At 48.7% G+C, this 23,719-nt stretch overlaps 2 protein-coding genes and 1 long non-coding RNA gene across 7 annotated transcripts; 1 reads left to right on the top strand and 2 right to left on the bottom strand.

Moving 5' to 3' along the window:
- The first annotated feature begins 532 nt into the window (after positions 1-532).
- LOC127600680 (uncharacterized) lies at positions 533-22,645 on the top strand. 3 transcript variants are annotated; one of them, XR_007962380.1, is made up of 4 exons: positions 543-654; positions 2,139-2,303; positions 21,898-21,999; positions 22,458-22,472. It is a non-coding gene; the product is annotated as an uncharacterized LOC127600680 (long non-coding RNA). The 3 variants fall into 3 exon arrangements; XR_007962379.1 differs by lacking the exon at positions 22,458-22,472 and adding an exon at positions 22,496-22,645 and having other exon boundaries at positions 544-654; XR_007962378.1 differs by lacking the exon at positions 22,458-22,472 and having other exon boundaries at positions 533-654; positions 21,898-22,206.
- On the bottom strand, positions 5,454-14,183 carry atn1 (atrophin 1). Of its 3 annotated transcripts, none has more exons than XM_052064938.1 (10): positions 13,900-14,183; positions 12,468-12,601; positions 12,265-12,366; positions 12,021-12,140; positions 9,087-11,845; positions 8,723-8,939; positions 6,869-8,339; positions 6,572-6,739; positions 6,294-6,474; positions 5,454-5,545 (listed from the first exon to the last, which is right to left on the bottom strand). In XM_052064938.1, the coding sequence occupies exons 2-10, from the start codon at positions 12,492-12,494 to the stop codon at positions 5,512-5,514; spliced, it is 5,079 nt and encodes a 1,692-aa protein (XP_051920898.1). In that variant the 5' UTR covers positions 12,495-12,601; positions 13,900-14,183; the 3' UTR covers positions 5,454-5,511. The 3 variants fall into 3 exon arrangements, with proteins under 3 accessions (XP_051920898.1, XP_051920899.1, XP_051920900.1); XM_052064939.1 differs by having other exon boundaries at positions 6,596-6,739; XM_052064940.1 differs by lacking the exon at positions 12,468-12,601.
- On the bottom strand, positions 15,700-22,740 carry LOC127600547 (gamma-enolase). The gene is made up of 13 exons (XM_052065210.1): positions 22,601-22,740; positions 22,251-22,336; positions 21,884-21,979; positions 20,110-20,168; positions 19,955-20,024; positions 19,747-19,880; positions 19,431-19,653; positions 18,710-18,907; positions 18,348-18,424; positions 18,134-18,258; positions 17,957-18,065; positions 16,271-16,329; positions 15,700-16,048 (listed from the first exon to the last, which is right to left on the bottom strand). The coding sequence occupies exons 2-13, from the start codon at positions 22,333-22,335 to the stop codon at positions 15,979-15,981; spliced, it is 1,305 nt and encodes a 434-aa protein (XP_051921170.1). The 5' UTR covers position 22,336; positions 22,601-22,740; the 3' UTR covers positions 15,700-15,978.
- Positions 22,741-23,719: the final 979 nt, after the last annotated feature.

Here is a 23,719-nt window from a genome sequence, read left to right as displayed (position 1 = left end):
AACGGAGCAGCAACACAAACACAGCATACACCAGTACATATTTATACAATATTTATATTGCACTTAATTGAACTGTGTACAGCTCTCTCTGTAACATTTATTTTTGTGCATGCAAACACTTTGTTTTTCTTCTTTCTACCCCCCAATTTTGCTGCTGTAGTCTGTAAATTTCCCCAGCGTGGGACAAATAAAGGATATCTTATCTTACACACAGGCATATATTGTCATTGCTTTGCGGGAACAACAAATACTGTATCAAATGGTCAAAACGAGGTACATTATAGTGTTACGCTAAAAGGGCGTCGTCTTGCTGAAAAGAAAATTAAAACACTACTCCACTAATGACCCTGGGCTGGTAAAAAATTTCCAAACGTCACTTTTGAGGCACTTATTTTGTGCAATAACTCCTGTTGAACTACACAAATAAAACGCATCAACGTGACTTTGTTTAATTTGAGAAGATGGCGGTCACAATGCTGTTATTTGTATTTCGTTTCGAGCTGCCATGAGCTTGACTCCTGAATTAACGCTGTTTCAGTGCGATCCTGTAGGGGGCAGCAGTGGCGCGTCGTGGTTCAAATGAAGTATTGGTTTTGAAACGAATAACTCAACGTGAGCATTTCCTGTCCAAACGTGTTTAAAAATAGAAATAAGGTAAGTTGAGCTCTAAATCGATAAGAAGGAAAACAAGATTAAGTAGTAGTAGTAGTAGTAGTTTTCCTCTCTTCTCTTTACAGTCAAAGAAAATATGTAATCACGTAAACTGAAAAACTAGACACGTAATTTCTTTTTAATTTGGAATTTTTAGTTGGTTTTCAAGTCACCCTCTGATGAAAACTCCCAAATTCTCAATCCCTCCGAGAAGTTACTAAAAAGCACACCTGCAGAAACTTTTTTTAAACCGCATTTCCAATATGTACTTCTGGGCTTGAAAGCTAACAGCCTTCTTTTATTTTCTCCTTTTCTGACCTTTCCACACATGATTCATAAATCCCGTTCAAGAAATCATGAGAGCAGCACTGAGGGGTGGGCCACTGTTTCAAGATTGTGTTCTACAGAACGTGCATACGCATACTTAGTGTGTGTGGTTGTACGCTCGGCACATCTTTCTTCCTATTTACCGAACCTTTTCATTCTACCATCTGGACAAGTGTTTAAGTGAAGGGTGCCGAATGGCTGTTATTGTGAAGCGGGGAGTGAAACACCGTTGACTGACTACTTGCCAGCCATGGTGCAATAGTGCCCGGAAAACAAAAACAACACTAAAGTTACAGACTGTCCCATTGGAAAGGGAAAATGTTCTTTTATAATGTTGCATGCTTGTTCAGTGAATCCACAAAGTCATTCCACATCTCCGAGTTTTATTTGTGGCAGATATCCAAGCAGAAGTTTTTTTTTTTTACTGTACTTCTGTCCTTGTTGGGTATTCAGTGTGTTCTCAATTAAACATATTTCCTTATATTCCATTTTTTTTCCTTACCGCGATGCTAATTCAGGCGTTGCGCCTTGATTATTATTGTAGGGGATATATTAAATCTCCGCACTTTTGTTCAAAGGTCTACTGGAACAACTGAATGGGATTGGGTTAACTCTAAACACAGCCACATCCTCAGAAATAAGAGGGTGTGCACACTTGTGCAACGGTATCATCTCGGGTTTTTAATGATAAATTCCTTCTCAAAGACATAATTTAAAAAAAAATCATTTGAGTTATAGGTTGTAAGTCACATTAATGGTGGAAAAAGTTTTGAAATGGTTTGGCTTGCTCTTTTTTTTTTTATTTTTAACATCACAAAAATCTGGCATTTCAACTGGGCTGTGTAGACTTCCCGTATCAGTTTTTTATTATTGTCATTCATTGTAATTCATTTTAAATAATGTTTGTATTTTTCATGTTTAATTCACTATTTTATACTGTCTTTGTTTATCTTCTGATTTTGTCTTCTCTTGTGGCCATTATTATTATTATTAATTGTATTTGTTCGGCCTGCAACCCCCAAATCAGGAAGCATTTAGCAGATTTGATTTATTTTTCTTATTATTGTGATGCCTTTTTTTTTTTTTACCCTCAAACTTTTTTATTTTATTCCCCTGCTTCTCATCCGTCCAATCCTTAATATCATTGCATTACTTTGCAGGTGGCAACATCTCCAGACAAGTGTCTGTCGCACCTCCTCAGGTAGGCAGAGAGCCCTCGTCTGCTGCTTGAGATGGTCGACAGAGCTTCAAGGCGATCCTCTGGGATCGTCTTCGCCTCACTGGAGTGTAGTGGCTGAGAGAGACCGACCCACTCAACTGCTTTTGTGAGTTGGCTCCCAAAGATGAATGAGATGCCGTGCGATGCTTATTGACTGTCTCTGGACGCGACACGTGTGTGACTGTGACAAGAGTGGGAAATGACAGCCAGCCTCAAGGCTCATCTCCAGGTCAGTGGGGGCAAACGTGAGCCTGCTGAGAAAATGCGCGGCAAAGTTAAAGAGGCGCCATGTTGGTGGCCGGGGAGCGGGGGTCTTGATTGACTTTGACAGCTCCTCCGGGAAGGCAAGACATGGGTGTGTCAGCTCAAGAATGCGACCAAGTCTTCTTCATGCCACATCAAACATGTCAGCATAGTCAGAACATAGCATGTGGACCATTTAGAGACTCGCGCCATCCGTTTCGTTTCGTCGCAATTATTCTTTTGCTGATTGTAATTTTAACAATTCGTTTCGAGTGGATGATCATTTCTGATGAATTCACATTTATATTATAAACCGTAATAATTGTATTGCACTAGTTGAGTTATTCAATTTCCCCCTGCCGCCGCATCTCGATATCATGGTTCATTGTTTGTGTTGTCACTATATTCATCTTTTTACGGCGATTGCTTTTAGTTAGCTGCTTTGCTGCAAATTGTAAAAATATTCAAGAAATTGACACCGCCTCTCCCCATTCAAAAAAGTATTTGACACACCCCAAAAATGGCTTTTTAATTGTGTAATAAATGGTACAAGATGGGCAGAGAGGATTATAAATATTATTGTGCAACTAGCATGTACACATGACTGAAATCTATCTTACATATTTGGGTGTTGTATTGTAGTGAGATAATATATTTAGTATGACACAGTGCTTGTTATTTTATCAGAATATTTTGGATACCTTGAGCAAAACATTAGAAACACCTCTCAGTGTGAAGTAGTGAAGATACGTTAAAGTAAGAACCTCTTTTTGTCATCCTATGGGTAGATCGACAATGAATATACGAGTAAATTTGGAGAATATGAATATATATATATATATATATATATATATATATATATATATATATATATATATATATATATATAGCAAAGCAGCTAACTAAAAGCAATTGCTATAAAAAGATGAATACATATATATATATGTATGTATGTATGTATGTATGTATGTATTATATATTGGAATATATACAGTATAGTGGCGGCCCGGTAGTCCAGTGGTTAGCACGTCGGCTTCACAGTGCAGAGGTACCGGGTTCGATTCCAGCTCCGGCCTCCCTGTGTGGAGTTTGCATGTTCTCCCCGGGCCTGCGTGGGTTTTCTCCGGGTACTCCGGTTTCCTCCCACATTCCAAAAACATGCATGGCAGGCTGATTGAACACTCTAAATTGTCCCTAGGTGTGAGTGTGAGTGCGAATGGTTGTTTGTCTCTGTGTGCCCTGTGATTGGCTGGCAACCAATTCAGGGTGTCCCCCGCCTGCTGCCCGAAGTCGGCTGGGATAGGCTCCAGCAACCCCGCGACCCTAGTGAGGTTCAAGCGACTCGAATGATGAATGAATGAATATATACAGTATATATATATATATATATATATATATATATATATATATATGCAGTTCTGTCACATTATTCTTTTGTCAACAGGATTTGCTCTACCTAATGAAGTGACTGGCAACAGTATAGCACATGCCCCTCGGAATCAGTATTTTTATCCAAATAGTTCCCCTGCTTTCCCCAAAGCTCATCATTTCATCGAATTTACTACAACGGGCACGCACATGTTTGTTCATCCTTCAAACTCACCTTTCACAATGTGCTTCGCCTTCCTCAAAAAGGACCGATGAAGCGCTAAGAATATTACTGGCAGGGATGCGATGTCATCAGAGAGAGGACAATCAGATTCTTACACATTACATTGACGCACTTTGTCAAGGTGACTTTTAATGACAAAGCGAGTGCACGCTTTCTCGTGTCTGCGCGTGAGCCGAGCCTCTCCATCATTCGATGGGATTTGATTGCCTTTTTCAGGCCTGTTAACCTTAGCAGATAACAGGCAGAGTCCTGTATCGCATGATCACCAAAAGATTGAAGTTTGTTCTGCCAGAGGGTCCCTGCAGCGTCTGAAGGCCTAGTTCAGTGATCCGTGTCCGTTTTGAAGGAGGTTCCTCTGGCCGGACGTGGCGAGAAAACACATCGCCGCTGCGAGCCTTCAGCGCAGTTCGTAAATCACAATCTCACAGCTCCTCCTCCATTTCTCCCCCCTCTTTTTCTTTACCCCCCCCCCCCTTTTTACGGTTCGCTGCGGAATGCCAGCTCTACAGGGCGACTCCTGTTCAATGGAGCAACTCAACTCCCATGCCTCACACTCATCCCATGTGTCTCCTATTAGCCACACTCGCCAAAAGAGAGGAGGGGTTTGACAGAGGGAGTCCAAAAGGGGGAGGGGGAGAGGCACATGAGGAATTTGATATGCTTTGTGCATGAGTGGCTTGTATAAAACAAAGATGGGGGGGGGGCGGTGCAATGGACTCACCATAAAGTAAAAACCTAGCAAAACAAGACATCATTTATTTCCAGATTTGTGTCTTTGTATTGTTTTACTTCCTTTGCATCTTGTTTCACAAGGTCAATTTAAATCAAAATCAAGACTGACAGTCATACCATGGAAATGTAAAAAAATAATACAAATAATGTGTACTGTATATATAATTATATCATTATCAACAAACGGATGACAAAATAATAATAATAATAACAATACTGTTGTAAACAGAACATTAAAAGGCTGGTCTCATGCATATAGAACCCTCAGGTACAAATGAGGGCTTTTTTTTTTCTTTTTTTCTTTCTTTTTTTTTTTTTACTAAAACGAAGAACCAAATGTTCCACCGGATAAGAGTAAGTCCCTAAAGCTACATGCAATGACATTAAAAAGACTCACATTCCATCCGGCGTCAAGTATTTTTACACATCACTGTACCTCGCCGCCGCCATCGAATTCATCTACTGTACAGACCACCGTACGAGTACAAACCGGGACTGAAGTTCAAGAACACAATGCAGGAAAAGAGTCTGGAACTTCACCAGGGTGCACTCGACTTGAGAAGGATTGTAAATTTACCCCGTCCAGTTGTGTAGTCCGTCTTTGTATCGTCATAGTTTTTAGTGCTTTCATCTTGCTTCGTTTTGTTTAAAGTTTGCACATATTCTCCCTTTTTCTTCTTCTTTTTTTTTTTTTTACCGCCACGCCTTTCCTTCTTGGTCGACTCCCTCACAGGGTCTTGTCACTCTCCTTCTTCAGGTGACTGAAAGGTCAGAGGAGAAAATATATTCATGTTAAGTCAGCACTTTTACATGTCTTCGGTCTTCTGGCCAATTTATCCGGCGAGACCTGAAACCTGAAATCCGAGTAGGTCCAAAAGTCAGTTGTGCTGGATCCTCAAAGGCAAAGTCAAAAGGGCCCGGTTAGATTTGGCTTGTGATCGGGAAACTTAGCTACTCTAGCTGTTCTATAAGTGATTCTCAAAGTCTACTGTTAGTGGTACTTCCCTGAATTATATGTCCAAAGTGTTCCACGATGTCCGAGGGACGCCAATATTTTTCTAGAATTTAGTACAGTACATTTGAGAAGTTCATCCATCCATCCATTTTCTGATCCGCCTTTTCCTAAAAAAAAATCGCGGGGGCGTGCTGGAGCCTCTCCCAGCCGTCGTCGGGCAATAGGCAGGGAACACCCTGAACCGGTTGCCAGCCAATCGTGGGGCATACACGGATGAAAAAACATCCGCGCTGGATGGTTTTGGAATGTGGGAGGAAACCACTGTACCCGGAGAAAACCCACACAGGCACGGGGGAAATCATGGCAACTCCACAGAGGAAGGTTGGAGCTGGAATCGAACCCGGTACCTCTGCTCTGTGAGGTCGACGCCCTAACCACTGGTCCACCGGACCGCTCTTTAGGTATACGGCTCTTTTTGGGCATTTGGGGATCATGTCAAGACTTGTAGAAAATGGTGCCCGGCCTTAGTTAGACCATGAGCACAAACGGCATACCTGTAGTACTCGTCCTGGCTGAGGGAGTGGTGGTGATGGTGATGAATCCACTGTTGTTCCAGGGCCAGTCTCTGGATCTGCAGCTCCGCGCTCTGGGCCTGCTGCATGGCCTGGAGCTGATGGGCTGCCGACATGGGACCAGTGAGGGAGGACGGTTGGGGCATGTCGCGGAAAGGAGCACCTGGGAGAAGTGTAGCCAAATCATCAGTTTCCCCCGCCGGATCATTCCCGATCAACTTTGAGGACTGTTTTGGAGAGTAAAAAAAGTGAGCGAGTACATGGACGAGGAGTCTTCTCCTCACCAAACAGCTGTTGGCGAAGCACCTCGCTGTCAGTGAGGGGGTGAGCCAGGATGGGGTTGCCTATTGTCGCCCCTGGGTAAGGAAGCCGCGCCAAAGGAGACCCTGACGCCAGCGGGTCCATCAGGGGGTGAACCCCGCCCGCCGCTAGATGCCAATGATGTAATAGGAAATAAAGGAGATATTTAATAGGAGCCAAAGAGACGGCGAACGCCGGAGATGGAGATCGCGTGGTGGGAACTCAAACACGGCGGCCTAGCTAGTAGCAGTGGGTACCTGTGTCTTGTTGGTGCAGGTGCAGATGCGAGTGGATGTGGGAATGCTGGTGATGGTGGGGCGTCACATTCAGCATCTGGACACGACCCATATTTTCTCCTCCGCCCGTTCCTCCTCCGTTTGCGTTGCCTCCGCCCGGCCCTCCTCCATTGCCTCCCCTTTCCCTTTCCCGCTCTCTCTCGCCGCGCTCCCTTTCCGCAAAGGCCGGCAATGGTGCTCTGTCCCGTTCCCTTTCTCGCTCCCGCTCTCCGCCGCGCTCCCGCTCAAAGTGGGCCGGTGACCGAGTGGGAGTCGGGTACGCCTCGGAAGTGGCCGGGCCTGATGTTTGATTGGAGGACAGGGAACTAGGAAAAGAAGAATTGGCGACAGGGTGATGAATTGAGGTGGCGCCGGAGGTTGGCGGGGCGGGTGGAGGAGGGGGAGCCGCTGGAGGTGCGGCGGGGGCTGCAGGGGGCGGGGCAGTAAGCGGTGGCGCAGATGAAGGATGACTAGGGTGCGACGGTGGTGGATTGGATAGGGACTGCGGGGCAGGAGGATTGGGAGGTCGAGTTACTGGGGCCAGTGTCGGGTTCTGGAGGTGCGGTGGGCCGGTTGGAGCTGGGGGAGGAGGAGTGCAATAGAGTGACACCTCATTGGCTCCCGCTGCGCCTCCCCCAAGGAGCAATGAGTGGGCATGTGCGTGTGCGTGGCTGTGGGCATTGGCGTGCGAATGAGAGTGAGCAAGGGCAAGCGCCGCAGGATCATGAATGGACGCTGGTGGGTAGACCCGTTCATCACTCTTAAACTCGAATCCCGGCTTCATGCGATCCCGGTGAGCAGCGACTGCATGAGGAAAGCCAACTCCTCCCAACCCTGTTCCTCCAGGCACCGGTCCTCCTCCGACCCCAGGGTGGCCCCCAATACCCGGGCCGCCTTCTAGGCCGCCACCATACAGAAATCCCAAGATGGCCGCAGCTGTCGCAGCATCTGTCGGGAGGTGATGTGGATGGCCTATCGCGTGATTTTGGAATTGGGGAAGAAAGAACGAGGGATGGATGTGAGGATGACCGTGATGAATTTGAGGGTGGTGTGCTTGGGCCCGACTCGCTGCCCCGAGCGGGGACATCGCATGAGGGCGAGCATACTCGCTCAGGGTTCTTAGAGCTGGGGTGTCAGGACCCAGATAAGGGCCTCCTATCCCGATTCCGAGAGCACCCTGTGGGCCCCCAACTACTGCTGATGCTCCAGCCATGGACGGAAGGAGAAGAGAGTGGGGGATAGTGTGAGAGAGGCTGGGATGGAGGTGGTGTGTTGGGGGAAGATGAGCGTGTGGATGCGAGGGATGATGCTGAATGTGATGCGAAGGGTGGGCGCTCGGGTTGCCCGGACAGGAGGAAGACGAGGAAGGGTCCAGGATGATGGAGGACGAAGAAGGGAAGAAGAGGGACGATCCCTGGCGAGCTGCTGCATTGGCATTGGCATCTTTTTGTTGCTATGAAGAAAACAAAGTTACTGTGTCATTTAGCCTATTGTGAATCATACGGTCACTGTCTGATGAAAAGCATGTATTACGCCCCCCCCCCCCCCCCACACACACCGACCCCCACCCCCTTGCTCTGTATCAAAACCTCCCAAAAAGTATGTTTTATTGCTTGTGCTTTTAACATGAATTTCTATTCATGGCCATCAAAAAAAGTACCTCAGGCCACAACAGACCGTGCACTATGTTGGGATGAATAAAAACGTATCATCCAAAGATGAGTGGATCAAAAACAGAATATATGGAAACTGTAACTACCCCCTTTCTTCACTGCAATTTGCACTTTCTTTGACCGGAACAAACAAAAACCAGACATGACAGGTTTTCAAGCTTACCTGCAGGTGGCGATCCAGCTCCCTTTCCCGCTCCCGCTCCCTTTCTCGTTCTCTCTCTTTTTCCCTTATGTCTCTGGCACGTTGCTCGACCTCCCTCCGAGCTCTTTCTATCACCTCGTTCCTCTTCTTCCACAATTTGGAGCCGTCCAATGGAACAAAGAGGACATCGCTGCGGGCGCAGGAGTTGCCGCTACCGCGGTCAAGGACTTTGTGAAACCTGCACACGTGACACAGTGATGCAGTACATCAACAACCACCAGTAGTCGGTATCTCAATCATTGTGATCCTTCTTTATCCAAAAGTGGGGGGACAAAACACAAAATGGAAACACAGACAAAGGAGATTTGAATGCCCTCGAGGTTACCTTGCTGACTGGCTAGCGTGGATGGGAATGTCTACAGGCTTAGGTTCAGGAGATGGACTTCTCAACACCGCTGGTGGACTTTCACTCTCTTCCCTGTCTTCTAGCGGCTCCTCTTTAATGACAGGTGTAGGGGGCGGGCCAGAATCTGAATGGCCATCTCCACCGGGATGCGATAGGTTGGGGGTAGGTGTTGTCGCGCTGCTGTTGAGCGGCGGAGGGCCCTTAGAGACATTCTGAGGTGATTGGGAGTTGGTATTGCTGTTCGTGGGTGTGCCACTGTTGCTATTGCTGCTAGCCAGGCTATTACCACTGCTACCGCTGGAGTGGTATGGTCCGCTGAATGTCGGGTGGCTGTTCAAGGTGCCGTGTAATGGCGTAGGGCGACATCCAGGTGAACAGCTGGATGAGACGCCCGGCCCAGGAAGCGGCATGTTGGGCGCGGAGGCCGATCCAGGGGGAAATGACGAGAAGCTCGCTATCTGATTGGTCGATGGGCTAGGTAGTGGAGACACGTGTGTTGGAGGAGTCTGGGCAGACGACTGGTAGAGTTGGGGGCGAACGTTGGGCGCCATACCTGGCGGGAGTTGCTGGGTATGGGAAGATTGGGATAGGGGGAGAGGAGGTTGAGGCGGTGGAGGGGGATAGCTGGCGTTTGGAGGATGTCCGTGACTGCTCGAGGAGGATGGGGAGAGAGCACGAGGTTGATTTGGACCTCCACGGTTTTGGTATAGCGTAGACTCTCGCAGGTTTGGCTCCCTTTCTCTGTCCCTTGGTCCGGACTGGTAATGGGGATGAGAAGGGTGAGGATTTGGGATTCCGCCGGGCCCTGAAAACTCTCTTACGAGATTAGAAGTAACGCCAGGTGGGCTGAGATAATCTCTATTCGTTCCAGCGGAGGGAGGTCCCCCTGCATTGAAGTCCTTCCCACCAGTGGGAGGATACTCCCTGTGAAAAGGGTCAGCGGCGGAGGAAGGGGTTTGTGCCTGGTCCATGGGAGCAGGAAACTCCCGACTGGCTAAATTGGTGGGATGCGTGTGTGGGGGCAGGGAAGAATGCGACGGATGGTTATTGTTGTTTTGGGGTGATGCCGTTGGGTCTCGACTGAGCATGGCGTTTACCGGCAGACCGCTGTTTGAACTCGGATGGCTTCCTTGAGGGATGGAGCTGTTGTTTAGGTTGCAGTTTCCTCCAACTTCTCTTGTTTGGCCTCCAAACTCTGCCCATCTGCCCCTGTCCTTGTCTCTGGGAAGCCCACCTCCAGCTCCGTTGGGGCCAAAGTCTCGACTCTGGTTTTGGTTTGGCATGGAAAACTCTCTTCCCGCGTCTTGCTCCCTGTCACGGAAAGCTGGAACAAAGTCTTTTCTATCGGCACCGAGGTTAGAAGGTCCATCTCTTCCAGCGCCTTGGAACTCCCGGTTTTGACTCGCAGACAGACCTGAAAACTCCCTGGCTTGGATGCTATTTGGGCCGCCATTATTACCCCCACTGCTCGCGTTGCCGTTGTTACCTATCGGAGCAGAAAACTCCCTGTTAAGCTCCCTCACCACACACTCGCCCCTCACTCCCCTCTCCCTGTCTCCCGCGGCCCCCCTCTCTCTGTCCCCTCCCCCTCCAGCGTACCTGGGAAGGTACTCCCTGTGGGGGTGAGGGTGCGGATGCGGGAGGTAGGAGGAGTGTCGAGAGGAAGGAGGGTTGTAAACGGAGGGAAGTTGCTGTTGCTGCACCGGGGGCTGATGCTGGTGTGGGTGATGGTTGCCAGGGTAACGGGCGTAGCCCCAACTCCCCTGGCAACCGGTTGCGGTGCCACCCTGCCAGCTGGGGGAGCTATAATGATGGGGGTGGGTGTTGCTTTGGGGTTGGGATTGGGATTGTGGCTGAGGCCCCGTCTGCAACAGAGACGGAGGCGTGGACTGGGCCTTGTCCAGGTGCTTTTCTGCCTTTTCCATTTTCTCTCTTTCTATTTTAACCTCTGGGGGGAGATTTTGTCCCCCAAGCTCCAGTGGTTTTAGAGCAGGTGGGGGAGGAAGCGGCGGCGGGGGCAAGGAATGGGGAATGCCGGGGCTGTTGTGGGAAAAGTCTCCACCTGAGACGGATGTCTTTGTAACACCTTGCGTGTTGGCTTTGGAATTGATTCTATTGCCGCTCGGCATCGCGTCGGTGCCTGTTGGTCCGTCGTACTCCACTTTGGAAATGAGTTTGGAGTCCAGGGAGAAATAGGACTTCCTCCCGCCAGTGCCGTCGTTGGAAGAAGATTCCCCGGCGCCACGACCCGAGGAATTGAGACCAGAGGAGGGGCCAGGATGGATAGGCTTAAGCGCACAGTCCTCAATTCGTGCATCCGTATCCGTCTTTTGTTCGTCCCCGCAAGGATCCTCCCCTCTCCGCTCCCGTTGCGCCCTTCTGTCATCCACGGACACGCTTCCCGCTCCTCCATCTTTACTTTTCTCCCGTTCCCGCTCTCCTTGCTTTGGTGAGTCCGGGCCCTCGGAATCAGAGTCGAGGCTACCCAGGGGCGAAGCGGAGAGACTCGGGGAAGAAGAACGATTGTCCTGGTCGATGTCCCGCCCGCTGCTCAAGCTGCTGCTGCTGCTATTCGCCAGGCTCCCGACCACCGAACTCCTGCTGCCCTGGGATTGGCCGTCCTCATTGTCACTCTCGCGGGATTGGCCGACCGCAGAGGTTGGAGGCTGAACGGCGGAGGGAGCCAAGCTGTCAGCGGCGTGTGTTGACGTTGGAGGGTTCGAGGTGGCTGCCGAATCCTGACAAGAAAAGATCATTTGTGGATCAAGCGAAGGAAAAAAAATAAAAAAATCAATCCCGCAAAAGGACCTCTTGCCAGGGCATATTTCAGCGGGGCGAAAATAACTCCCCGTTGCTCCTGCACATGAATGTTTTCAAGCTTTATATAACAGGCTGATGAAATGCAAGACCAACCTGAACTTTCTGCCTTTTTGCTGGAGACACAAGTTCCTCCCCCTCGCTCTCCGACGAATCATGGCCTTGTGATCTGCGACCGAAGCGATTCCCAGCCACTTCCTCACCGCCACCTCTTGGCTAACAATGAAGCAATCCCATGAATTCTTCCAAGTTCTAAATACCCTCCGGACGTCGCGAGCGTGTCGATCTGTACTAGCGTTGCGCACGTGACGTAACCTTGAAATGCTAAGCGCGTACATACCGTCTGTCTTTCGTTGCGTTCGGCGCGAGTTGGGCTAGCATGCGGGCGTCGGCCCCTCCTCTCCTCGCTCGCTCCCCGCCGCCGCCCGCTGCGCATGGGCACCTGCAAATCCAAAACAAGGTATTGAAACAGAGCGTGGCCCAAGGTGAATAGTCCTGTGACGAACTTGTGGAGTCAATATTTGCGTGTGCCTTGCACATTACCGAGTCTTTGTGCGTCCGTGTTTTCATGATTTCGGCTTTAGAACGTCCATTTTACTACACAAGCCATTGCATGGAGTTGAACGGGTCGCGTCCGGGGTTGCTTACTCACTCGGGTGATAGAGCACGGGGGAAACCTGAAAAGGATCATAAACAAAGAAGGCCTTATTGGGTCTTTGGGCTCATTTCGAACTAAGACGTCCGTCCACACACATGTGGAAGCGAATGCCTTGGTCACTCGCAAAATAGACTTGCAACACCATGTGTGCAGAGGAAGAATTTGCGCCATTGTGTTCCAACATGTCATTTACAACTGCAAAAGATTTGCTTCAGCATTTGGAATTCCCAGCATGTCTCGCTCCGCGCCAAACACTCAGTCACACGGCGGCCAAAAAACCTACTGGCACACATTGAAGGCCCCCGGTGGTTTGGCCACCAAAGAGCCACTTGGTATTAGGCGTGCGTACACGCAGGCGTGCCGTGCATGCGTTTTGGTCACACTGTCCGGCAAATGGAAGTCACCCGACCCCCCCCCCCCTTCCACCACCACATCCCTAACCCTCAGCCACTTGTGGTTAACCTACATGACCTGATTATGACTCTCAAGCATCACATGCTCATTTGCCGCTGCGAGGAGAGTCGTTTGTGAGCAAAAAAAAAGATGGCCGCATCCATTCATTCATGCCACGGTGAAAAAGGGCCAATGTATTTTGAATGAGGGATATAAATAGTACGCGCTGCCAGATGGGGAAACTGTCATTTTTTTAGGCAGCGTGCGTGTGTACAAACAGCGCCCGCAGCCGTGGCAGCGCTACACATGACTGTGCATTAATTATTGGTGCGTGCTGCAGTGACTAAGTCGATGGGAGAGACCCACACAATCCAAAAAAAAAAAAAAAAAAAAAGATGGAGCACGTTCACACGTGTTTATGGGCCCCACTCTATGCTAACAAGGGCAGATATGTGGGATATACAGGTGGCAGCTGGCTGCCCAGACATTGGCCACACTGGTCATGAACTTGCAACCCCCCCCCCCCCCAGAAAAAAAAAAATTAAACAAAAAACAGTCATGAGCCTACCGCAGTGTAATTGATACACACACACATGCAAAGTCAGCTCTGTGCAGACGCCAGGAGCACCGCATGCATGGATGAGAGGTTAGGGAATGGCGGAATGATTGCATCTAGCACCAGCCCCCCCCCCCCCCCCTCTATTTTTTTTTTTTTTTTTGCTTTGCAGGAATGTGGCCGTCATCTTGAACGCAGCATTGGGATGACAATAAGGCACAATGGAAAAAGGGGGGTGTGAGGGAGAGGGTGTGTGGGGGGGGGCGGCGTTGATGATGGTGCTGTAGATTCCAAAACACAGCATAAGCATGCATTATATTGCACCCCCATGCCCCCTACCACCACCCCCTCCCCTTAATTGTGCTTACCTTTAATATCCAGCGATGCGTGCTGCCGCCGCCGCCGCTGCTCCTCTCACTCCCCCTTTTTCCTTCCTCGCCCTCCTTTTTGTCGCCTTTTCACGCAACGCGCGCCGCCTCATGTTGCACAGACGGACACACACACGCACACACACGCACACGCGCACACAAAGAAGCGGTAGCAGCTACCGGGCGAGAGCAACAATGCGGCTGAAATCTCGGTAGCTGCGTGGAAAAAGCTGAACTGTACAAATTGATGCGTATGTGCGCTCGACTCTTCCCCACCCCCTTTTTTTTTTTTTGCTTTGCTTTGCCCCCCCCCTCCTCCTACTCCCCCCCTCCTTCCTCCAAGACGACTTTTTTATATATATATTTATGTACTTCTGCCTGGCTCTATGAGAGGCAACGGAGAGAGGGATGAGAAAAGGAGTGGAAGGAAGGCGTCATTTGAATAAGGAGACTCGAAAAAAAGGGTGAGACGACAAGGAGAGGGGAAAGTCACCTTTACATTCGAGTATATCGAGATTTTTGCCTTGCAAACAACAAAATAGTGTTTTGGGGTTTTTTTTTTCATCGTGACTTTCTTGATGGTCGTCTGTCCTGCAGCTGTCTGTCTGGGAGAAGCTTGCGTCCAGCCAAGCGACTCTGCAGACCTCCTCTTTCTCCTCCCTCTCCCTCTCTCCTTCACGCAGCCCCCTGTCCCGTCTCCTATTGTGTGGTAACTATAGCAACCTGGCCGGAGACTGTGCCCAGTGCGCCTGCGTGACTCCATAATCCGCACGCACCCACCCACCCGCGCACACACACACACAAACGACATTTTACTCTGAGCTCTCGGGCTCCCCCTGCGGTTCGCTTTTTGAACTTTCTCGTGACGTCTCTTGTCAGCACGTGATCAAGACACGGCACCTATCGGCCACAAGATGAGGTACACTCAGGCGAACGTGTGTATATAAAAAAAAAAGACAAAATACCCAAATCAATTTAAAAAGTATGTTGGATAAAATTAATCCCAGCACGTTTTCAAGTAACGTTTTTTTTTTTTAATTTACCTGTCGTGCTCGTTCGTGAGTGACCAAGGCGATCGTTGTTGTTTTTGAGTTTCTTTTATGGATGTTTGTCGAACGGTGGCTCACGCTCAGATACTTGGGTCAAAATAAGACTGTTAAAAGTAGCGGTGTTGATTTCGTCAATTGCAGTCTTTAAAATGTGAAGATTCTGGAAAAAAAAAGTAAATTATACATATTTTTGCTAACTTGGCAAAAGGAGAACAAACCCACTAAAGTTTCCTTCTTTCATTACTGACAATCCCGTGATATGTTGTTTAGAAATTGCAAAAAAAAAAAAACTTGAAAGTTGGAATATTACGAGTAAAATGTAATTCTTAGCGAATGAAGCGAAAAAAAACAAGTCACAGTATTACAATAATAAAGTCATCAGTCATTTTATGATTTTTTTTTCTGGACAATAATTTACATTTTACAATAATAAGTCAAAGTATTTGACCATTGTCGACATTTCTGCAATTGATTCTAGACTGTGTGCTGGGATACAATGTGGTCATCTGTGACAAAATGTTTATTATTGTATTTGTAGTCGGCGGTGATGTATGATTTCACCACATCATAGTCACCCATGGCTGCTTCAAACATCTTGGTCACCGTTCTTCGTGAAAGGAAAAGGAGAAAATAGAAAGAAAAACCTTCAGAATAAAACGGTTGCACTGACACTCATTGGAATTTGAAGCTACAGTTAATGTAGGAGCGAGTGAATGTACATTTCTGAAAATCAAGAACCATAACTACGGACTCACATTGTACGCATCTTTTTATTTGCCACAATTTGTCACACACATCACTTGATTTAAAGCTGCTTCGTATTCACAGTAGGAAAGTCAGGGAAGACGACAAGAGCGCACGAAAGGACAAAAATCATCCACAGTTGACGGAATGCAGTGATGGCAAGTCAGCGCAGGAGGGGGGGGGGGGACGCCCGCACCAATCGGTGAACTTGACCGCGCATCATAACGAAAGCTTGTGGTAGAGCGACCGAGCATTTCCGGTGCATGCCGACGTCACCGCCGGGTGCTCAGAGCGCACTGGGATTGCGAAAGTTGTGCCCGGCAAAGCGAGCTTGCTCGCCCAACTCTTCCTCAATCCTGAAGTTGATGGAAGGAAGGGACAAAAATTGGACAAATAAACATATTAGTGACTATTTGCAGAGTGCTCACCAAGTACAGATCACGTATGTTGTCAAGTGAAGGCAGGAAGAGAAAAAGGTGGCCGAGAGAGAAATTACGCAAGTACGCGTCACCGAAAAGTCAGCTGAAGTACTTTTTTCACCAATGAGTACACCACTTGCGTCACACGTGGATACGCACCTCATGAGCTGATTGTATTTGGCCAAACGTTCGGAGCGACAGGGGGCTCCAGTTTTAATCTAAGAAAAGACAAAAATATATTCTTTATGATGACGGTCAAAGTTGAAGTCCCCCGTGCGTTGTTGTCTTTGCACCGGAAAGCAACTCCGCTGTCATCCAGTCTCCACGAATCCATTGCGATCCACTTTGGGGTTCCACTGTGAGACACCGTATGTGTCTCCGTATAGATCGGGGGACGTCGTTGATATTTGTCAACTATTGGCTTGGAAAGCCCTTTGAGACTGTTTTGTATACATACTCGAAACTTGACTTCACTGCAGTTGGAACTCAACAGTCTCGCAAGTCATCTGACGCCATTAAAATGAATGGAAATTGCAAATATCTGTACCAGCCCCCAATAGCAAAATGTTTTTTTTTTTTTTTTATGCTTCAATACAACATGCAGGGCGGCCCGGTAGTCCAGTGGTTAGCACGTCGGCTTCACAGTGCGGAGGTGCCGGGTTCGATTCCAGCTCCGGCCTCCCTGTGTGGAGTTTGCATGTTCTCCCCGGATCTGCGTGGGTTTTCTCCGGGTGCTCCGGTTTCCTCCCACATTCCAAAAACATGCGTGGCAGGCTGATTGAACACTCTAAATTGTCCCTAGGTGTGAGTGTGAGCGTGGTTGGTTGTTCGTCTCTGTGTGCCCTGCGATTGGCTGGCAACCGATTCAGGGTGTCCCCCGCCTGCTGCCCGAAAACAGCTGGGATAGGCTCCAGCACCCCCCGCGACCCTAGTGAGGATCAAGCGGTTCGGAGGATGAATGAATGAACAACATGCATTGTGCTGCTCCAGTTCGTGTTGCCAATGTAATACAGATATACGCAACATGCTTTTATTCATTCATTCATTCATCTTCCGAGCCGCTTGATCCTCACTAGGGTCGCGGGGGGTGCTGGAGCCTATCCCAGCTGTCTCCGGGCAGTAGGCGGGGGACACCCTGAATCGGTTGCCAGCCAATCGCAGGGCACACAGAAACGAACAACCATTCGCACTCACACTCACACCTAGGGACAATTTAGAGTGTTCAATCCGCCTGCCACGCATGTTTTTGGAATGTGGGAGGAAATCGGAGCACCCGGAGAAAAACCACGCAGGCCCGGGGAGAACATGCAAACTCCACACAGGGAGGCCGGAGCTGGAATCGAACCCGGTACCTTTGCACTGTGAAGCCGATGTGCTAACCACTGGACTACCGGGCCGCCCAACATGCTTTTAGCTGCTCATAAATCCCCAGTCATGTTATTTGTTCTTGGCGGAGGATAAAGACTGTATGCTTGTGATTCTTGTGTTATTATCTGCTCATCTGTGTTGTTCAAATGGCCGTTGCCTCAAGCGTTCGTCAGCCCGTCTGAGGCGTTTCCGACGATGAGTTGGCAGGAAACAAACGGCCTTGACGGCAAAGTGTTGCTGCTGTTTGAACTACCTGATGTGTAATTCTTAGTTGTATGCGCAGCTTGACATTAAACTTCAAGCAGGGAGTGGTACAAGCCCGAAGCTACTTTTTTGAAGAAACATTCACTCCCTGCCAAACTGCTGCTTGTTGCCAAGTAAGTTGAGTTCACTGCCACCATGCTGGGCAAACTTGAAAGGCGGGTCACTTGTATCTCAAGGCACTTGATAATCTGTGACGATACAAGCGTTTCTCACCTGTCCGGTGCAGAGACCCACCACCAGGTCGGCGATGAAGGTGTCCTCGGTCTCGCCCGAGCGGTGGCTCACCATCACGCCCCAGCCGTTCTCCTGGGCCAGCTTACAGCTGGATGAGAACAGGAATAAAGTACTTGCAGTACTCGTACATGCAGGCCACCAGCAGACTCAACTCACGCTTTAATGGCCTCCGTGATGGAGCCGATCTGATTGACTTTCAGCAGCAGGCAGTTGCAGGCTTTGTCCTCCACGGCGCGTTGGATCCGACGCGGGTTGGTGACGGTCAGATCATCCCCAACCACCTGCACAATACATTTCGGATACGTCATATCTCTATCTAACGAGTGCAGGTGTGAATTCTCAACCGTCGGTCTTTTTGTGTGTCTAATACCTGAATGCCCACTGAAGCCGTGAATTGAGTCCAAGCTGGCCAGTCATCCTGGTCGAAGGGGTCCTCGATGGAAACAACTGCAGGGGGAAAGCAGCACAGTCATTTACAGCGCCGTGCGTGCAATGGTGTTCCACGCGGTTGCTCGCGCTATTATCGAGGGCAAAGAGGCATGTCCTTGCCCGCCAGAGGAGCGCCGTAGCAGGTCATTAAAAGCTCCTTTAACAGGTCTCATTGTGTGTGCGAGGGGGGGATGTGGGGGGGGGGGGGGTCCAAAGTGACAGCAGAGGAAATGAGACCCATGGCACGAGGATGAGGATCGGACACGTAATCGATAAGCAGAAGCCACACGGTCACGGACGGACCTGGGTAGTTGTTGATGAAGCCTTGGTAGATGCCTGCTAGCTCCTCGCCGCTAATGTTGCGAGCGGCGTTGGGCGGGGACTTGAAATCCAGGTCGTACTTGCCCTCCATGAAGAACTCGGAGGCGGCCACGTCCATCCCGATCACCACTTTGTCAGTGAAGCCTGCCTTCTCGATGGCCGTCTTGATCAGCTCCAAAGCTGCAGGGGGAATCGGATCACATTGATCGATGTTGATCAGTAAGAGCGTCGATTCTATTCGGGTATTTCCAGTGGAATTTCCATGTGGTACAATTTGAAGATCAGCCCCAATTTTGATGTCAAAACAGAACTGAATGTTGCTTCTTCGTTGGCTTTTTTCCCCTGTTTGTGGTCCCATGTGGTATGTAAAAGTATTGCTTTGGCGCCATCTTGGTGCCTAACAACAATGTTGAAGTGAGTGGAGGAGCTTCAATAAGTGCCTTGCTGTCCTCTTGTGTCATCTTTAGGCTATTATCAAGCTTTTGGGGTGCACCATTTAGTCATGGATTTTTACTCTTCCTGGCAAGGCTCTATCTCAAGCCCACTGTATTTACTTTAGTAAATATGCAATGGTGACTTTTCTTCATGAAAGGAAACGGATCATGGTGCTTTTATACATTTCATTTCCCGGGGGGCACAAGTGAGTGAGCGAAACGAGCCTCATCGAGTGTTGGCTTCCACGCTTTGATTTCGGCTTTCTCACCTTCGCTGTTCTCCTGAATGTTGGGTGCGAACCCCCCCTCGTCGCCCACGTTGGTAGCATCCTGACCGTACTTCTCTTTGATCACGCCCCTCAGCGTCTGGTACAGCTCCGCCCCCACACGTAGGGCCTCGCGGAATGACTCCGCCCCGACGGGGAGTACCATGAACTCCTGCATGGCCAGCCTATTCCCGGCATGAGAACCGCCGTTGATCACGTTGAAAGCCTGAAAGCGAAGCGCACGACAGTCACCGACAATGGCTGTAGGGAGTCGTTGGCTGCAGATCGGGAAGGAGGAACTCCAACAGGTTGGACTCACAGGAACCGGGAGAACCAGGTCTTGGTTTCCCGCCAGATCGGCGATGTGACGGTACAGCGGGACGTCCTTCTCCGCCGCTCCCGCTTTGCATACGGCCAGCGAGACACCCAGTATAGCGTTAGCGCCAAATTTAGCTGCAACAGACAGAAGCGACGGATACGTTCGGCGGTTGGATCAAACGTGGGAATCGTGGCGACCAAAGGCCTACATTTGTTGTCGGTGCCATCCATTTCGATCATCAGGTTGTCCAGTTTCTCCTGCTCCAGCACACTGATCCCCTTGAAAGGCACATAGGAAGACTTCATGTCGCCATCAACGTGAAGACCAAACGTGCTCGTCTACTCTTTGTCCTGTCCGACTCACCGACTGGATGAGGGCAGGACCAAGTGTGTCGTTAATGTGACCGACAGCTTTGGTTACGCCTGAGACACAAGCACAGAATACGTCATTCAAAATATCGTCTGTGTGACGCTGGCGGCACAAAGTGTGTGTGAGTGACCCGAAGAACCTCAAGATGAACCATTTCAAAATTTTTCTATCCAACCGTCCATGTAACTCCCAACCGTGTACAAAACGATTTTCTAAACGTTGACAGTGGAATTAAAAATAGACAACGGCGACGGCGTGATTGCGCAAGCTCTTACGGATGTGTTATCAATGACCTGTGTCAATCCTGTGTTCTTCCATCACGGTTTGGTTTGGGGCCGCCACAAAAAAGGACAAAATCCGACTTCAACGGACAGTTAGGACGGCAGGAAAAAATCGTTGGCACCGCCCTACCCACTCTTGAGGACTTGCACACTGCAAGAATCAAGACACGGAAAATCCTCCTGGATCCCCCGCACCCTGCCCACCACCTTTTTCAGCCACTCCCCTCAGGCAGACGCTACAGATCCATGCGCACCAAATCCAGTAGACACTTAAACAGCTTCTTCCCTCTAGCCATTAACTCCTTAAACAGTCACTGACATAGTCACTCTTCTTGCACCACAAAATGGTACTACAAAACTACTGGTTACTCTAAAATGGTTCATTTAAGGTTCAATGATTTTGTTGTTTACGATGAACGGTCTGCGGCTGGATGGATGGAGGTCTTGAGGAGCCGACGATGAGAAGAAAGGAGCGTTGGCGCGGAGTGCCGATGCGGATTTGGAGCTGGGAGTCGCGGCTTGGAGTTTGAAGCGGATTACGTGGGACAGGAGAAGTGAACTAATCTCTTTTCGTCAATGGATGCTACAGCTTTGTGTTTGCTTTCAAAACTTAGCTTGTAGCAGACGTGTGCACATTTTCAGCATGACGTCTCTGATCCACTGGAGAAAGGACACTTTGATCCTCTCCTCTTTCATCTAGAACTGCTTCAGACAACAAAGTGTATGCAGAAAAGTGGTGAAGATTGCACGACTGTCTCTGTCCTATGTGTTGTCTTGGGTTATTTTTGTTATTTTTGACTTCAAAATGGCGCCGCGAGAGTGGCTGCCTTTCCAGCAGCTCCTATTTTTTTGTTGTTCTACTTCTTACTTTCATAACTTTGCTGCTGTGAATTGGGAATTTCTCCATTGTGAGACTAATAAAGGTTTTTCTTATCTTATCTTATGATACTAGTGCAGCGTGTTATACCGGAGACAAATTCCTTGCGTGTTCTACCTACTTGGCCAATAAAGATGATTCTGATTCTGATTCTGACATCCAAACTTATTTTCATGGGAATTAGCAGGCGTTTGATGAACCCCAGTTCCAAGCCGTTTTAATGGGCTCTTCCTGACGGTTTTTTTTCACTTTCCAGCCCGAGACGAGAATGTTTTGTGCTGCCACAGACCGGTATTTAGAACTGTATCTCACAAAACCGCACGGGGGTTTTGTAGACTTTCTATATCCACTGTGCATCAGTGTAGACCGCCACAATAATAGACGTATTCCTCACAGGTTCGCATGCTGCGTGACGTATCAATCTGTCCTCAGAGACAGCGATTTGTGAAATGTTCACACCCCCCCCCCCCCTTGTCGTGTAGTTAAATGAGTGAACATCTCTCAGTATGACGCAGTTACAAAACGGACACCAGAGCACACTCCCTGGACTGTTTGTGTTGCGATAATTGCCGTGGGATTATTATTTACTCTGCGGTATCTTTCCGTCTACCTTTGCCCTTGTAGCGAGTCTTGTCTCCATCTCGGAGTTCCAGAGCCTCGTATATTCCGGTGGAGGCGCCGCTCGGCACTGCCGCTCGGAAAAGGCCTTGGATTGGGGACAAAATGGTGAGCTATGAGTTCATTTACAGTTACGTCTTTGGCCAAATGTCAGCTTTTTACTTTTGTTGCACAATCACAATGGAGTTTTAATTAAAGTTTTTCTTTCATTAAATATAGAGCACCATTATTTGCAGGTACTGTTGAAGTATTTGGTCACTTGTCTTAAATATGATTTCGCACCTAATTGTATCAAAAAGTTTCAACCTTGGACATGCAAATTTTAATTTTTTTAATTAAAAAAAAATAATTTTAATAACCTTTATCGGTATGAAGATCAACTTCCACCGTAGGGTTTCCCCTGGAGTCCAGGATCTCCCTGGCAACAATATTCACGATGGACATCCTGTAAAAATCAAAAGTCAATGACACGCAATCCATCATTTGTTTTTTTTAGCCTGCTGAGTATTTGTGTGAAAAGAATGGCTGGTTTTCCATGTCGGCCGGCGCAAATATGATTCCTGCAGAAGACGCCTGACATCAAAGCGAACGCTGCGTTCTCCAGCGGGAATCCGCTCGTCATTGGCCGGATCATCGCCATGGCGGCCGAGAGAGAAGATGGACGCTTGACTGACTGACTGACTGACGGAGTGCATGGAGGAATTCTTACCTGCAGCCTGTTTGACACCCGGCGGAGGAAGCGAGAGGATGCGCGGCAATGAGAGGAAGGAGGGAAATGGGAGATGAGGAGCAGATGGAGGAGGAGGAGGGTGAGTACTATGCAAGAGGAGGGGCGGGGGTTGGGGGGGGTTCTGATGAGTCACGAGAGGGTGCGCAGTGTTGGGAGGGAGATGAAGGCAACACGGGAAGGAATGGCGGAGCAAAGATGGGGTCTGATGATGCTTGACTCGTGGCCTCCAATGAGAACATCACGCATTCAAGGACGCTCGGGAGGAGAGAGACAGAGTCCCCCCCCCCCCCCGACCCCCTACCCCAGTGTTACATCTGTTCAAATTGGGAAAAAACTGCCAGACTCAAAGTCGACTGTGATCTGACAACGGCGCCGATGAAAGGAGGACGAGGAGACAGGTAGACAGGTGGCGCTGCTTGGAGGGACGACGTGCTTTTTAAAAATAGTCCTGAGTGTCTCATTGGTAGACAAGCGCAGAGGGGGGGAGGGATGAGGGCTCCTATTGGAGGGATTTTTTTTGGGGGGGGTGCTCCTCGGCTGGGCCGCGAGGGCCATCTGGATGTCACGTTGATCAGGGGTGTCCGAACGACGGCGACTCAGGGGCATGCTGGAGTCACGAGGCAAAAACACTCATGGTGCCCTCCACATCCGTGTCGAGATTAGAAATGGTTGTCATCGACTTTATAAAGAGGCCGAATTTTCGCCCAATCAGTGCAATGTTTGATCGATGCGGTTTCAAAGATGAATTCCAACGATGTTGAACAGTTTTAAAATAGCAGGTCTCGCTTTCTCAAATTAGATCTAGCCATGAATAGATATCCTTTCGATGATCACTTTTTGAAAATAGATTTTAAATGTAGTTTAATGTTGTTAGATACCAAGTTTTTTTTTTTTTCAGATATGTTACCCAAACATAATATAACCGCCATGGAAATGTGGAATATTCCACACTAAAAAACAAAAACAAAAGCACAATGGTTTTGTTTCATTACAGATTTTTAACCTCCTAAGACCCGAACTCTTGCAAGGCAAGCATTTTTATTTTATTTTTATTTTCTCTTTGATATTTAGGCTAATTGGGACCTGATGAATGTAAAA

This window comes from Hippocampus zosterae, chromosome 5, assembly GCF_025434085.1.
Source record: "Hippocampus zosterae strain Florida chromosome 5, ASM2543408v3, whole genome shotgun sequence".
In the NCBI taxonomy this organism is placed as follows: Eukaryota; Metazoa; Chordata; class Actinopteri; order Syngnathiformes; family Syngnathidae; genus Hippocampus; species Hippocampus zosterae.
This window is presented reverse-complemented; position numbering and strand designations above follow the sequence as displayed.

What these genes read in the sequence shown, in the direction of transcription:
- atn1 (XM_052064938.1), bottom strand. Translation starts at nt 12,494, where the DNA reads ATGAAAACACGGACGCACAAAGACTCG. An exon ending in CACGGACGCACAAAGACTCG is followed by an intron (nt 12,367 to 12,467) that starts GTAATGTGCAAG and finishes TTGGATTTGCAG; the next exon opens with GTGCCCATGCGCAGCGGGCG. An exon ending in CAAAAAGGCAGAAAGTTCAG is followed by an intron (nt 11,846 to 12,020) that starts GTTGGTCTTGCA and finishes TTTTCTTGTCAG; the next exon opens with GATTCGGCAGCCACCTCGAA.
- LOC127600547 (XM_052065210.1), bottom strand. Translation starts at nt 22,335, where the DNA reads ATGTCCATCGTGAATATTGTTGCCAGGGAGATCCTGGACTCCAGGGGA. An exon ending in GGATGGCACCGACAACAAAT is followed by an intron (nt 19,881 to 19,954) that starts GTAGGCCTTTGG and finishes TGTCTGTTGCAG; the next exon opens with CTAAATTTGGCGCTAACGCT. An exon ending in ATCACGGAGGCCATTAAAGC is followed by an intron (nt 18,066 to 18,133) that starts GTGAGTTGAGTC and finishes GTTCTCATCCAG; the next exon opens with CTGTAAGCTGGCCCAGGAGA.